Source organism: Neopelma chrysocephalum, unplaced genomic scaffold, assembly GCF_003984885.1.
Source record: "Neopelma chrysocephalum unplaced genomic scaffold, ASM398488v2 Primary Assembly neopelma1_95109, whole genome shotgun sequence".
Lineage (NCBI taxonomy): Eukaryota > Metazoa > Chordata > Aves > Passeriformes > Pipridae > Neopelma > Neopelma chrysocephalum.
The window spans coordinates 3,251-18,053 of NW_020923804.1; the positions used below are offsets into that span (position 1 = coordinate 3,251).

Sequence of the window (14,803 nt, forward strand, 5' to 3'; positions counted from 1 at the left end):
GTTTTTTTAGGCAACAACATGAAACCACTTTCATGAAGCCTCTTTCAACCTGCTTATCATCCAAACACCAACAAGCATGATGGCTGGGGTTTCTCCCTAAAGGGAAATTACTTACTGAATGAAATTAAAAACATTTACACCAATTTCTTTGTCCTTGCTCCATCAGCCCATTTGGGATAGTATCCAGGTGGGACAACCTCAGCTACAGCAGGTGAAATCAAGGAGTTTAAAGGCAGTCAGCTGGGTATGCAAAGAAAGACATTTATCCACCAACCCCTTTTTGATGGGCTTTTAAGGCATCTGGAGCATAGCTGACTATCATCCTTCACAGGCACACTGGCACTGCTACAAAGGAGGTATACTCTGCGTATTGAACCCACTGAAACTCATCTACGACTATGTCTTCTTTAAGTTTAAACTGGCACTTTGCTTTAACCTAACATTTAATTTTATTTAATACATTTTGCTCTGACACTAGGGATCCCTCCAGTCTGATGGAGAAAGATGTAGCCAGGTTCAAGGACTAGGACCTACATTCTCAAAAAAAAGAATCAAGCTGGAAATAAGATTCACCAGCTCAAGAGTGACTGCAATTAGCCCCTGGAATAACTGGTGGAGGACTGTGTCAAATATCACATCTCTCAAAATCTTTCACTACTAAGGCCAGATGTCTGTCTTGGACAAATTTTGTGCTGCAGTCATCATTCTTCATCTCAGTAGTTTTTCCTTGAATTAGCATGGGAGAATAATATCTTTCCATGTCAGAAACACTGAATGAGTTTCTACAGCCTGATTTATGGAGGAGATCTGGGTAGAAGGCTCCTCTGGCTTGAAGAAGACTTAGTGAGACAGCAGTGAGTCATTCAAATTTCCCACGGACTGCAAGTTCTCCCTCTGGACCTCCAGGTTTTTGGATGACCAAGGATTTCCTTTCCTATTAAATAAAAATGCATACCAAATAAAATAGTAATAAATATGAACAAATATTCACAATACATAGAGGAGCAAAAGGAGAGGGACTATCAAGACTAGTACCAAGACTGCACATCTCATTGCCTGCTAGGGAGATGATGTCTCTGACCAACACTCTACTATATTGCTGCTCATGTCAGGACAGGAGACACCACAGTTTTCAATTAGTGTCAGCTCCTCCATGCTTTGCAAGTGTGGGGCTTGCTGGAAGAACCCCAGGATGCTGCTCCGAGCTGCCACTGCTGTCTGCTGCAGGCCTGGCTCCCCCAGGACCTTGACAAGGAAGTTGATGTATCTCATGGCTAAACGGAGGGTCTCGTTCTTGCTCAGTTTTTTGTCTGGTGGGTGGGTGGGAATGAGTTTCCGCAGTTTGGCAAAGGCGCTGTTGACATTTTGCTGCCTCCACCTCTCCCTGGTGTTGGTGAAGATCTTCCTTGTCATGCTTAAGGTGCTGCAAAGCAAAAGAGATGGGGATTGAATTCTAGATAGCCCTGGCTTTCACACAGGCTGCTACTCTGGGGGTTCTGTAGCCTCTGGGCCAGTGGCAACCCTGCAGTGGTGGTTCTAGGTTTCTGATTTTTGCCCTCTGTGGTTGATGCCCTTGTCCTGCATGTCCTGCACAGATTTGCTCTAATCACTGAAATCATGTCCCCATTTACAGCCATGATTATAAGCATTGCAGCTGCAACCAGATGCCAGATTTCAGTAAAAACTTCCTAAAGGAGTTAAAGGCGTTTAATTTCCTCATACAACCATTTGGTGCTGCTACAAGCCCAGCTTCTCCAGGCTCTTGAGAGTTTTCCTGCAACAGAATTCCCAACAACCAATCCATTTGTCATCCCATCAGGCTCCATGAGAGCCACACTGATGCTTTTGATGAGGAAAGGCCAGTGCAGAACACATCCATGCTTTGCCAGCCTCATTTCACAATTTCGTGGGGTCTGCTCCCAGCTGGCCCAGGCTTGGTGACTGAAACTAAGCCAGGTGGACCTTCATTGTGGGCCTTCAGTGAGCAGATAGTCAACACTGCAGGCATGTGTGACTGTGGTTATTTCTCCAGGGAAACAACAGCCTGGTTCCCTGCCCAGCCCACACTGGCTGCTCATGGCTGGTGGCAGAGACTCTTCAGGTCTGATTCATTCAGGATTCTGCTTTAGCCCCTGAGAGATGCCAAGAATAAGCCACAAGTGCCATGAGTGCATGAGGAAAAGTGTGATTCCGAGAAAACACACTGGCATTCCAGCCAAAACATCTGCCTAGATGTTACCTGCCCACCCTGCCCCACAGAGCCAAGCAAAGGGAATCCAGTCACCACAGCAGACCTGGCAACACAGCAGTACTGAGCAAGAGGTGCACAAAGATTTTAAATGCCATTTACTAGAAAGATGCTCAAAAGATCTTTGGGTTGCCCTAACTCTTCTCCCACCACCAGTGAAAAGTGTCTTCCCTACTCTCCCACAGCCCTGAAGGAGACACTGACTCCTCCATTTCTGAAGTAGCTCTTTGTACCAATGGCACACAGACAGCTGGAGCAGGGAAAAACTATCCACAGCCAAGAGACTAAAGGACAAATGTTTCCACTTACCCTCTTATGCATGTGAAAACACCAGCTTTTTATACTCATTGGCAAACTCCTTATAGCAGTCCCATGGGGGAGTGGGGAGCAGAGGGAATAGCACCCTTCACCCTTGGGAAGAGATAATTTCAGAATGAGAGCCCAGCTGCGATCCCGTTTCCATTTGAAGCAGCCTCACACCATGCAAGACATTTGGGGTTCACCAATATACAGAGCAATAGTCCCAGTGAATAGAGAAAAACACAAATGTGACTCATAGGTTAATTGGGATGCCCTGTGAGGGAGCCAAGGCAGGGGAGTTCCTGCCCAGCTCCTTCAAGTTCCAGTCCAGCAGTGATTACCCACTGCCAGGGAAACACATGTGCAGCACTATAAATCATGTCGCAGCTGTGTTGAGAGATCTCCAGTCAGAGATGCCGCCAGCACAGGCTGTATATGGCTCACACCATCCCAGCCTCACAGGCTCCTCTTGGCCATGGCCTTTATACTGCTGACACATTTCTATTTTGGTAGAAGTCTGAAATTACTGTCATGCCTTTAGGGGATGAGAAAATTGTCTCAGCAAAATGTCCTTGCTTCAGAAGAGGCTCATTTAAAAAACAAACCCTCATATTTCAGGTTGCTGAGAGTTTTTCTTATGTTTTTTAGACTTACATTAAGACCCATTGCTTGATCCAAATGGGGATTGTATCTCTCTGTCTTATTTTTTTAAATATCGTTCTCCTACTCCATGCATAGCTTTTGGTTTGGGCTGCGGGAACAAATCTGCTTGGTGCTTTGCACCCACCTGAAACATGCTGCATGTACCTTTGTGGCAAGAACACTGCCACATCAGTGGTACAGATTTTAAACACTGTTTTCCAGTGCTCCTCTGTAATGCAATGTGTTGGCTGCCCAAGGCAAAATTTTTGCCTTCACAGATTTATACTTCCAAACAGCCGCTTGGATTTATGTGAAATTCAGAGTGCCACCTGCTTCTCTCTCTTTCTTCCGTTTTGGTGTTTGTGTTGTTGTTTGGTTTTTTCCTTTTTTTTTTTTCCTGAAGACATATTTATCTGTGTACAAAGGCAGTTATTTTTTATAACATAGGGAAAGTTCTTTGGGCTTCTGGATTGCATTTTGCCACGCCTTTTGGTCTCTGCAATGTAATTCTGGTATGTGGGTCAGCGTTTGCTGGATACCTGATTATATCTCAATTATAAATACCAACAGAACAGAATGTCTACTCCTCCTCTTTCTCCTGCTGCACACAATCCCCAGCACAGCTCTCCAGGAAAGCAGGTTAACATCCAGCCCTGGTACTGTGAGCATGCAATCTTGTCCTGTAGGTGGTATTATCGGTGGAAAAATAAACCCAGCCTACTCCTTCACGCCACGGTGTCTTTGTCTCTCTTCTCTTGCCTCTGGAAAGGACAATGCTACGTTTGTGGTCACAAGCCTTGTCAGCAAACAGATGCCTTTGTGAGATCAGCTCCTGCTTTGCACTTCAAAAACGTGTGGTTTTGTTTCTGACATTTATTCAAGATCGGCAAACAACAGCTCCTTCCCTCTCCCAGTGCCTCCTCTTGCACTAATAGCTCTACGGGGAGCCTTGTTTCAGCTGTAATCCACCTCCATACATCTCTCCTCCTCAAATTCCTCTCCTTTTTACCTTCACTGGGTTTCCTGGTGTTGTGCTTGGAGTTTCAGCTAGAAACACAGGAGAAAAATTATCCTGGTCCAGTCCTGCAGTAACTGTAATGTTTCAGCACAGCTTCTTTTCTCTATCGGTCACCTACACATCCTTTGAGTTCTCTGTAACCACAGCACCTTCTAGTTAAAGTGCAGCCAGTTACTGACATGGGATCTGATTTCCATTTCGTCTCATTCTCTTCCTTCTGTTCCTTCCTTCTCTCCAACCCTCCCCACCAAGCTTGTCTGTCGATGTGATATTCCTTGCAGCTTCAGGTCTTTGCTAATTTTGTGCATCTGAGCAATGTATTCTCTAGCTTTCTCTGATGCACTGTGTAAAACACCATCTAATGGCTGTGTGCAGCTTACATCCCTGTCATAGATTAAAGAAAAAAACACTCTGCTTTGAATTTTTTCCCTTTACCGCTGTGAAAGAAAGGTGTTGAGCGAGGGAGAGGGGAGGAGATGGCGAGAATGAGCCATACACACAAAAGGGCTGGTTGAATAGCCGCACATTCTAGGCTAATGACTTTGGGGAGATCTGAGAGAGAGAGGGAAGAGAGGGGATGGCAGCTTCTGTCTAGGAGGTGCTTGGTTTTTTGGGAGTTGTTTTGCCTTTTTGGGCTTTTCTGAGAGGCGCTCGGGGTGGGGCTGAAAGGGTTCAGCTCGGCTTTTCCCCTCCGGGAACTCGGGAAGTGTGTGGGTGTGGTGAGGAGGGCTCGGAGTTCATCTTCTCGCCCGGGTGGCTGGTTTATCCTAGCCCCCTGATGGAGGTCACGTTCGCATCTGAGTCCTCACACTCTGTTCTGCCCCACTGCCCGGATTTTGCCTCGAATTCATCGAAAAAGCCAGTGCGGAGGAGCCTTTGGGGGGAAGGGCCGCCCTTCCCCTCCTCTTTCTCCCGTGACGGCAGCAGCCGGCACCCTTTCATGAGGAAAGGAATCCACAGCCAGAGCCACTCTTTGCCAGCGTGACTCCATATGAGAAGCCACCCCTTTCGTTCCCTCCCTTGCCGTGCCTTGGACCCACTTGACTACTTCCCCCGCCCGTTGGACCGCCAGAGCCCGACAGCGCCCCCTGCCGGCCATCGGGAGCAGCCGCAGCCCCGCCCCTCCGGAGCCCAGCGGCGCCCCCTGCTGGCCGCGAGTGGGCACCGCAGCCCCGCCTCCCGAGGCGGCAGCGCCCCCTGCTGGGGTGGTTGTAACTGCGCCGAGAGGACTGGATTGTATTCGGTGGGAGTTTGGTTTCGGGATGGTGGCTTGGGTTTTTTTGTTGTGTTACCTAGATATATATATATCTATTTTTCAGTAAAGAGCTGATATTTTTCTTTTCCACACCTTTCGACTTGATTTCGAAGTTGTAATTGCTCAGAGGGAGGAGCTTGGGTTTTTTTCCCCTGCCCCGCCCTCCTTGCTAAATTTTTGTCTCCTTAAACTGAGACAATCCCCCTGGTCCATTTTAATTCTGTGCGGAAATCACCTGTTTGTACATATAATGGACAGATTTATTGCATTAACTTGCAGGCTTGGATTCTGTACTTTATTCTCACCTTCTCTAACCACAGAGTAACAGCCCCACATTTAGCTGACAATTAAAAACCCAGGAAGGCAGCAGCTTAAATTCAAGAGGATTAATCCTGCTTTTAGGAATGTAAATCTGGAAGTTTACGCCGTTTCCACTGGGGGAATTACTTTGAAGGACAAAATTTTGCACTGAGGGCAGATCAAGAAGGCACATCCAGAAGTAGCAGGTAAATGCAGTTTTATGAGTTGAGATCCACATCTGCAGTGTGTAAAGAGAATTGTGCAAAGGAACAACTCCAGCCCAGCAGTGAATCTGCTCCGCCAACCAGAAAGAGAAAAAACAAAGGGAAAACAAGCCACCACCCACCAAACAGATAAATGAACCTCTTTCCACCCGCTGCCTACCCCTTTGAAAAATATAAAAACGGGTTGTGGGCGTAATGCTGGCTGTGTTTAATGCAGCCGCGAGTGTCGCCAGACAAAAGACTAAACTACAGAAAGATGAAGATCTCTTCCGAAGTAGCAGTTCTCACAGCCTTTCTAACGCAAAAGCCTTTCAGGCAATTCAGGCAGCAGCAGAGCAGCTCAGGCACAAAGCACATCTCTGCTAGACATTCCCCAGCAAACGGCCCCCGAGCCAGCGGTTAACTGTCTGAGGGCTAACGGGGGACTCGCCAGGAGCCCAGCACTCAGTCATAATTAGCAGGATGCTATTAACTAAAGATCTTGGACAAGAAAGTTACTCCATCAAGTTATACTTTTGACCTCGGTGAAGTTAAATTTCTGTTGAAACTGTCCACTGGAGACCTGCTTCTGCAAATCTTAATCAGACAGCAGATGCCAGCTGCCAGCAAGGATTGGAGTGCTTCTAGTAAACCTGCAGTGCCACACCATTACTCCTCAGGGGAAACCCAGTGCCTGCTAAAATTGGTTATTTAACACATCGCATTGGATTTTGTAAAGTCTTCTCAGCCCTTAAGTAAATGGCAACAGAGGAGCAGATGGTGCCTGTTTCCAGTATCAGGCAGGTGCTGGTGAGCCTGATCTGCCTCAGGGAGCAAAGATTCCCCACCTATCACCCCTTGCCGCTGTGCTTTTTTCACTTTGCATCCGTGTGATGTGTACAAGAGGAGAAACAGGGAGCTCACTGTTTCCCTTTTCAGTTTCATGAAAGCCTCTGAGCATGGAACTCAGCTTCATGCAGAGGGCAAGACTGAGCATGGGTGTCACAAAGCAGAACATTGCCTATCTCTAATATGTGACTTTATTTTTTTCCAATTCCCTAGGAGAATAAGCTCATTCTTTGCAGCTTAACCATGCTCTGTTTGCTAGGTGGTCACTTGGACTGCAAGGACTTTCTTTGGGTTGGGAGGGGAAGGAAGAGGAGAGGGGACAATGCATCCCAGCTTGCTTGATTGCAAGAGGAGCAGCACACCTCTAGGTACAGGCTCCCCCTTCCCAGCTTTCCTCAGCTCACTCTCTCCATTGCTGCCTTCCTGTATCTCGGCACTGTACCCTCCCCGAAGTGCCTCCCACTTGAAATCCCACAGGTGCACTGATGGACAAAGACACAGAGAGAGATCACAGTGCCGAGAGTGAACACTGGGCTGGCAATCAGGCAGTTGAACTTCTGTCCCTGTTCTGTGGTTCCCTTGCCTCAGGCAAATTCCTTTCTTCTTTTTTTTTACTCCCTGTGCACTTCCTTGTCCTTCCTGCTTATAATTAGTTTTCCTGCTTATAAATAGTTGCCTCATCTACAAGGTTTGTGCAAGGCATTTTGGAGTGTGTGTGAACATTTGTGTGTTAGAGCAGACACCAGTACACAGTGGCCCATTCTTGCTTGGCACTGGCAGATGCTGTCTTTGTGTAATGAAGGAGAAGAGCCTCTCCCAGCTCTCCTGGTGCAATTCCTAATACTAGTAGAAACTTTATTTTATTTCAAATAAGATGTGGGAAGAGGAGCTACTTCAAGAGTAAAAAAGGGCTCCTTTTGCTGCCTCATGCCTCTGTTGGGACTGTTACCTGACAATCATGCCATGGTACAAAGTGCAGCAGAGCAGCAAAAGCTCTATAAAAACCAGTCCATGCTGACACAGTGATTTACCTTTTTTAGAGTCTGTAGGTCTGTGCTTCTGGGAGTCTTCCTGTCTAAGGGCAGCATTTACAGAAACTCTCACGGCCACACTATGCTCTCACTGAACCTTTAGAAGAAGGAAATCACTGCAGTCTTCAAAAACAAGTGTGTGAAGGTCTCAAGATTAAGTCAGCCCTCACATTTGGGGTTACTGTGCTGCATGTGATACCAGTTTCAAAAGGCAGGTCTTTTGCCTGACCTGGTGCTGTCCCCAGGGTTGTTCAGCTTTGTAATCCAGTTGCCCTCCTGGAGGGTGCAGGTCTTCAGCAGAGGAGAAGAGCTCGCTGATTTCTGAGAAATCAGCCTAAGTCTGCAGACTTCATAGCCTGCACACTGTGACATCCTGTCCTTTAAGCCTGCTTTAGGAAAGGAAGATCTGTAGAACAATGGACTGCACCCAGCAGGCATTTGGGAGAACACAAGATATGTGGCCAAGAAGTTAGCAATAGTGATGAAGATATAACTCAAGGACAGGTTTCCTCTGCACATAGAAGTGAGGGGTTTTTGTTGTTGTTCTTTTTTGTGTGGCTCCCTTTTGGTCAATGCTCTATATGGTCCTTTACAGAAAAAAAGCTAAATTATACCACAGCTCTGCACAAAACAAAGAACTCACTCATGGGCTGCAACAGCTTTTGCTGAGTGGAAGTCTAGTGCATTGACTTAGGCATGACAGCTTGATAAGCTGAGAAAAAAGCACTCTGCCAGGAGGTTTAGCCTATGTTTGCTAAACTTAACTTGTGTTATTTTCTGTTCAAGATAATCTGGGAGTCTTGGAAAAGTGTTGATGTTCCCTTCCCCAGTAAGGCCCTATTGTGTCATGGTCTGAATAGCAGTTCCAGTGGGTTTCCTTTAAAAACAGTCAAAATTACCCACCCAAATACTACACACAGGCACTCTCCCTGTGCTTCAGGGTAAACACAGAGAAAAAAAACAGTTTGGTTCTCTTCCAGGAGTTCTTTAGGACTCTTTTTCTTTTTTTCTAGACCAGATATTTCCACATAGATATTTCTCCCACCTCACTTCATCATCACTCATCCCTGCACACCTCTCTCTGCACCTGCCACTGCGAGGCAGTAACACAGCAGTGGCAGTAACGCAGCTGTGAATGGCAGGAGCACATCCATTTACCTTCCCTGGGTATGTAGGAAAGTCCAGGTTCTCATTCCTGGAAGGAGGATGTAAGGGAGGAGGGGAAACCAAATGCTGCGTGTCTTACAGCTCGGCAAAGACTAGTTTGCAGCAGCTCATGCTGTTAGAGGAGTTGACAGGAGCAGAGAGGGGAAAATCCAGGGCTGTAAGGGACATTTGCATCGGGGAGAAGGCAGATCTTTTATTACAAAGCAAGATTTCCTTTTGCATTTTATCCAGGCTGGTGGCAAATCTCTCTGTGACTTCAGCCAAAGCAGGACGGAAGGTCTGAGAGCATCAGCAGCGTGCAGTGCCCTGTCTTCCTGCCAAAGCTGAAACCAGACTTCTGACCACCTCAGCATCACCCAAATGTCTGCAGTGCTTAAGACTAGAGGTCACCATAAGCACAGACAAACGCAGCAACCATGGGAACATGTAGCTTCCAAAAGTGAGATATAAACCACTGCAAGACAAGGACCACAATCCTTTTTCCCCTAAATGTCATGCCCCACCTCTGTGGGGCTACACCTGATAGAAACAGCAGTGCAAAGATCATCCCTTTAGTGTCAACCACCTGCATTCAGGCCCCAAGCTTCCTACCTGGCATGATGGCTCTATGAGAATTTTTTTCTTGAATCATCTGCTCATTTCACAACTACTTTAATGATTTATGTGAACAGGCAGTAAAAGCAAGCTGTATTTTTTTTGGGGGGGTTGGGTTTTTTTGGTTGGCTGGTTGGTTGAGCTTGGATTTTTTTTGTTTGGTTGGGGTTTTTTTTGGATAAAGATTCTGAAAATGAAATACTGTCCTGTAGTGTTATAAGGAAACCAGGGAGGATAGAGACAGCTACTTCAGGGGAAAAAAAAAGTGTGTTTTACTGAAATTTTATGCAGAAGGCTACCCCTGGAAATATAAACATCTTTTAGATAGGCAGTTTCTAAAGTCTTTTTACAAATCTGAGAGTTACTAATATTTAGCAGTAGAAGTGAAATTAATAAAATTGCTAAGCTTTTCCTCCTAAGTGAACTATTGATCAAAGGAAAATTCAAATGTCTGTGTATTTTACAGACACATCAGCTGTAAACAGATGACCAGTAAAATATGGGAATATTTTTAAATATGTGAGGATTGGAAATTTGGAACTGTTTCTTTACATCGTTTCCTGTTGACACCGTTAGTGAATTTCCACAGTCTAGTGAATAAGCATGTAGCATAAGACCAATAAATACATTATTATCTGTAATTTTGCAAGTAATTTAAATATCAAACACCATTGGAGAATTCTGTGAAATTTTAGTTCTAAACTCAAGGAGTCTATGATGCTTTGTCTAATTATTTTGCACCAGTGCAATAACTCTGATTTACAGCTCTTTGCAGTGCTATAAGTGATTTTGCCTACAGTGTACAATGCAAGAAACTATAGGAATAGTAAGAACAGCGATTTTAAAATCACATTAGTTTCCTGCACATCTAATCATCATCATTTCTTTCAAAAGCAGTAAAACCAATCAATATTTTCTTCTGATGAGGTCTGATTCGCTGAACCTTTGCGGATACTAGGAATTTGAAAAGTCCAGGCGCAAACTATTTCTCCACTTGATTAAGTTCAGCCACCTGTAAGTGGCTGTTCGTCAGAACAAGTGCCTTACTCTTAAATTTTTTGATGACAAGAACCAGAGGTGTCAGGACAAGAAATGAAAATCCAGTGAATGGCAAAGGACTATTGCTGAAATTCCTTTCTTTAAGGATATTCCCTGGTCTGAGAGGAAACTTTGGCATTCCTAAGACAGTTGCAAGGTAAGCCCAAAGAAGGGGAGGCAGTAAAGAGAAGAGGCCAGTATCACTTACTTTTCTGATCACACCGACTTGTGCCTTGGAAACCTGGTCAGTGGATGAACAGACAGCCAAGTCAGACGCTTCCTATATTTCTTTCCCGACTGCTTCTCCAGTGCCTGGCCACAGAGCTTGCTCCTGCTTGAGTCAGTGTTGTGCTGGTCCCGGCTGCCTCATTTATAGAGTAGCAGGTCCTTTGTCTGGCGCGTGTCACCACTAGTCCCAGCAATCCAGGGAGCTTGTTTTGCATCTCCCAGGAGATTCTCTGTCTTGCCTTTTCTCACCACACACCCTCTGCCCCTTTCCGGGGCTGGTGTGGGGCTGTAGTTGAGACCATCCTTACCAGCCTTAGTCTCTTAGGCCAGTGACTCTGGCTAGGTCAGGTGAACTTTGCAGGAAAAGGTGGAAGTAGCTTTAGCAATAATCTAACTTTTCTCTTTTTTCCCTCTTCTGTTTGGGGGGATTTTTTTTAATTTTTACTTATTTAACCAATGAAGACAGAGGTGCAGTGCTCTTTCAAAAGCCGTCTTGAACATGACTCCCTCCTGAGGAACAGGCTGGAGTTTTTATTGCATTCCCAAGCACGGGGTTCTCGTTCTGCTCTGAGGGGATGTGAGGTGCAGTTGTGGGGGTGACCACACACAGGCAAGTCAATCCTCCCCTGCCTTCCTTGGTGGAAGCTCCCTTTATTCGGAGTCATGCACCTTCCGCAGCCAGGAGGACAACTACAGCTGCTACTGTCCCAGTCCTGCCTCAAGCCCTGCACTGCCCCTCTGCCTCAGTCTGTGTGACAACAGGAGACCACAGGTGTGAATTCACAAGTCTGCCAGCCTGCCCTTCCCTTCAGGTTCCAGGCAGTGCACTAAAGGTAGGTTTAATTCATGCTTTTACATCAAAGATGAGTCTGCTCCATGCCCCTGTGGCTAAGAGGCAGGGCTGGTGAAACACAGGCTTCTTCCTCCACTGCTGGGGTGTCCCCAAAGCTTCCTCTCTGCTCAAGGGCAACAGACAAGCAAGCTGACATATGACTGAGAAAACTAAAAACTGCAGACTAACACCATCCCCATAGCTGAAGCCCGGATGTCTGTGTCCAAGACAGAGGCTGGTCCCTCCAGTAGATGTCTGTGTCCAAGACATAGGCTGGTCCATCCAGCCTCACCCTTCCCCTGGGCAACAACTCTCCTGGCACCCGTTGCCCAGAGAAGTGGTAGATGCCCCATCCCTGGCAACATTCAAGTAGTCGAATTTAAGATGGCCCTGCTCACCCCAGGGTGGTTGAACTAGATGGCTTTCAAAAGTTCCCTTCCCACCCAAGCCAGTCTTTGTTTCTATGAAAATAGTCACAAAATTGCCATAGGCACAAGCTAGCAAGGGCACAACCTTGTTACAAACATACAGAGCCTTTGGGACCTGGACAATCCCATCTGCACCTCCATCCACTTCTCCATTACGTGCTGGGAGTTTGCTTTGGGTGGGCATAGAAGTAAACACGGAGAACAAGAGCAAGATACCTCCTTACACCCTAGAGCAACAAGATGTTAAAGGGGAAAAAGAGATGGGGAAGGGGAAGCCCCAGCTCATCACCCCCTTTTCATGGGGCAGGAAAACGTCTACCCAAAGGATAAGGCAGCTTAAAACACACTCCACCGCTTCCCTCTGCCAAGTCTCAGGAAAGCTCAGCTCTTACCCAGACCAGCTCACCCCAAACAGCAGGATGGCTCGGCAGGGCTTACCTACTGGGTTTTTAAAAGCCCTGAGAGTGTTTCAGTTAACAGGATTGCCCCTATAAATATTCATGAGCCAGCAGGGGAATGATGTGGTTGCTCTCGGGAGAGAATGAGCCTCGGTCCCCACCGGGGCAAGTCGTTCCCTGCAGAGCTCGTCTGAAGGTTCAGCCCTTTCACACGGTAAATTAACAGTGGCACTAGAGCCTGAAAGCTATGTCAACCGCTTCATTTAGCACAAGTGTTATGTTAACTAAAGGCCCTATTCCAGAGGGGCCTTTGGCCTTACAGAAGTCTGATTTCCATGTAATTTATATTGGAGAGCTGGAGAGTGCCTCTCCTCTCTGTTACTTCTTCCAGCTCATTATGTACCCAAAATTTGCCCTGAGATGCTCCAGCCAGCAGGGAAGGGGGCTTACAAGTCCAGAAACAGGAGAGTGCTGAAGCTCTGGACCCCTAACTGCTTGGATACCTCACTGCCTCGGGCTTTCAGAACCTGGCCAGACAGAGCACTGTAAAATATACAGTAAAGAAAGTGTCTTTCCTTGCAGGGAGAGGAGCTGAATGGACTGCTATTCATTCTCACTTGTGTATCCATGCAGGAGAGCTGAATTCTGCTCCTGTTGCTGTCAGATATGTGCTCTCTCCAGAGGTAGGCTCGTGGTGAGAAACCTGCGTCCCTGAGGAAACACGAGGTGAAGAAGGGATACCCCAGCCCCCTAAGAGAAGCCACCACCACATTTGTGGTGACACCACAGTCTCCTCATTTACCTTCTGCTGAATGAGGGGGTTAGTCCTCCCGAACTCCTCTGTGGCAGCCCATTTGAGGCTGTTGCTGTCTTTTAAAACCAACTTTAAGGGTGTTTTCCATCCTGTCAGAATGCTCTGAAGGGGTCATACGTGACAGTCTGCTTCACTATCTCTTTATTGAGCTTGCTATTGAACTGTGATTACTTGGCACTAATGAACCACACCAATCCCATTCAGCTTTCTCTCCAAACTTGGCAGTGCCATGGTAGCAGGGGGAACACATTACCGGTACACCCCTGCAGTCCTGGGATTATTTTTCCCTAGACTAACCCATAGTTGCCAGGACATTATAGCTCAGACAGGAACAAGAGCCATGAAAGCAGCATTGCACCCTAGGCATGCTTTTTGTCACAAAAATTTCTGCTGGGATACATCCTGAGAGTTTCCCTGGACTCTGAGGCAATTCCTTACCTGCAGCATATCTGGTTTTCAGCAGCCACCAGTTCATGGAAAGTCAAGGGGGAACAGAATGCATTTTCTAAGGTGTGACATGAGCAGGTCACTTCAGCCAGCTCACCTGCTTTTGCCTCAGCACCCCAGGCACCAGAAACTGACCTGGATGAAGCAGCACATTGCCTGCAGCGTCTTATGCAACAGCACTTACACATTGTGAAGTGGAACATGCAAGAATTGGACCCTTTGAAGAAGCCAAGAACACGTGGGTGGCTGAAGAGTGTGAGTGCCCTCAAAACTGGGTTTTTCATGTCCATTTCTGAAATTCAGCATGCCAGCATTTAAATTCCAACCCCTGAAACATCCTATGGGTAATAACACTTGTTATTTCTCTTCCTAAAAGGAAGAAAAGCTGTTTCTGGCATAGATGTGCAAGAATTATAGTATGCAAGAAGAAGCAAAGGGCTTTATCCTGCTACACCACTTCCAGAGCCAACAGAAGCCTCTCCAAGAGAGAGTGATGGTCAGATGGAAACAAAAATGCTTATGTGTCATACTGAGACAGAACTCAAACTGTCTTTCTCCAGCTAAGCTCTTACTACAGGTGAGCAGGATATTCACAGAGAATCCTACCTAAATATCAGCAGAGATTTCAAAAGATAGGCCTGGATTCAAAAAATTTTTTCTGCTTTTGAAATGACCATTTTCAGCCTGATGAAAGCAGCACACATGAAGTGATGGGCTGGAAAAGGACAGCTGCAAACACTCAGCCATGTTATCACTGGGTTCAGAGGCATGCTCTCCATATGGGAACAATAAGAAACAATTATACACATCTGGATTCCTGCCCTTTAAAATCATAATCTAGATTAATAGATTTTGAATATATGGAACTGGAGGAGGCTACTTGAGGTTCAGAATAGCAGCTGTATGCAGACTGCTGAAATATTAAACTTTCATCATGTGAAGTTTTTGTAGCATTTTGAATCTCTTATTAGCGTTAACAAAACACATCAGGGGGGTGCTTTAAATTCTGGC

The 14,803-nt window shown here is 46.3% G+C and overlaps 1 protein-coding gene across 2 annotated transcripts; it reads right to left on the minus strand.

Annotated features, from left to right (window-relative positions):
- Window positions 1-203: 203 nt before the first annotated feature.
- TAL2 (TAL bHLH transcription factor 2) lies at window positions 204-11,001 on the minus strand. 2 transcript variants are annotated; one of them, XM_027707948.1, is made up of 2 exons: window positions 10,854-11,001; window positions 204-1,423 (listed from the first exon to the last, which is right to left on the minus strand). In XM_027707948.1, the coding sequence occupies exon 2, from the start codon at window positions 1,411-1,413 to the stop codon at window positions 1,060-1,062; it is 354 nt and encodes a 117-aa protein (XP_027563749.1). In that variant the 5' UTR covers window positions 1,414-1,423; window positions 10,854-11,001; the 3' UTR covers window positions 204-1,059. The 2 variants fall into 2 exon arrangements, with proteins under 2 accessions (XP_027563749.1, XP_027563748.1); XM_027707947.1 differs by lacking the exon at window positions 10,854-11,001 and adding an exon at window positions 2,558-2,954.
- Window positions 11,002-14,803: the final 3,802 nt, after the last annotated feature.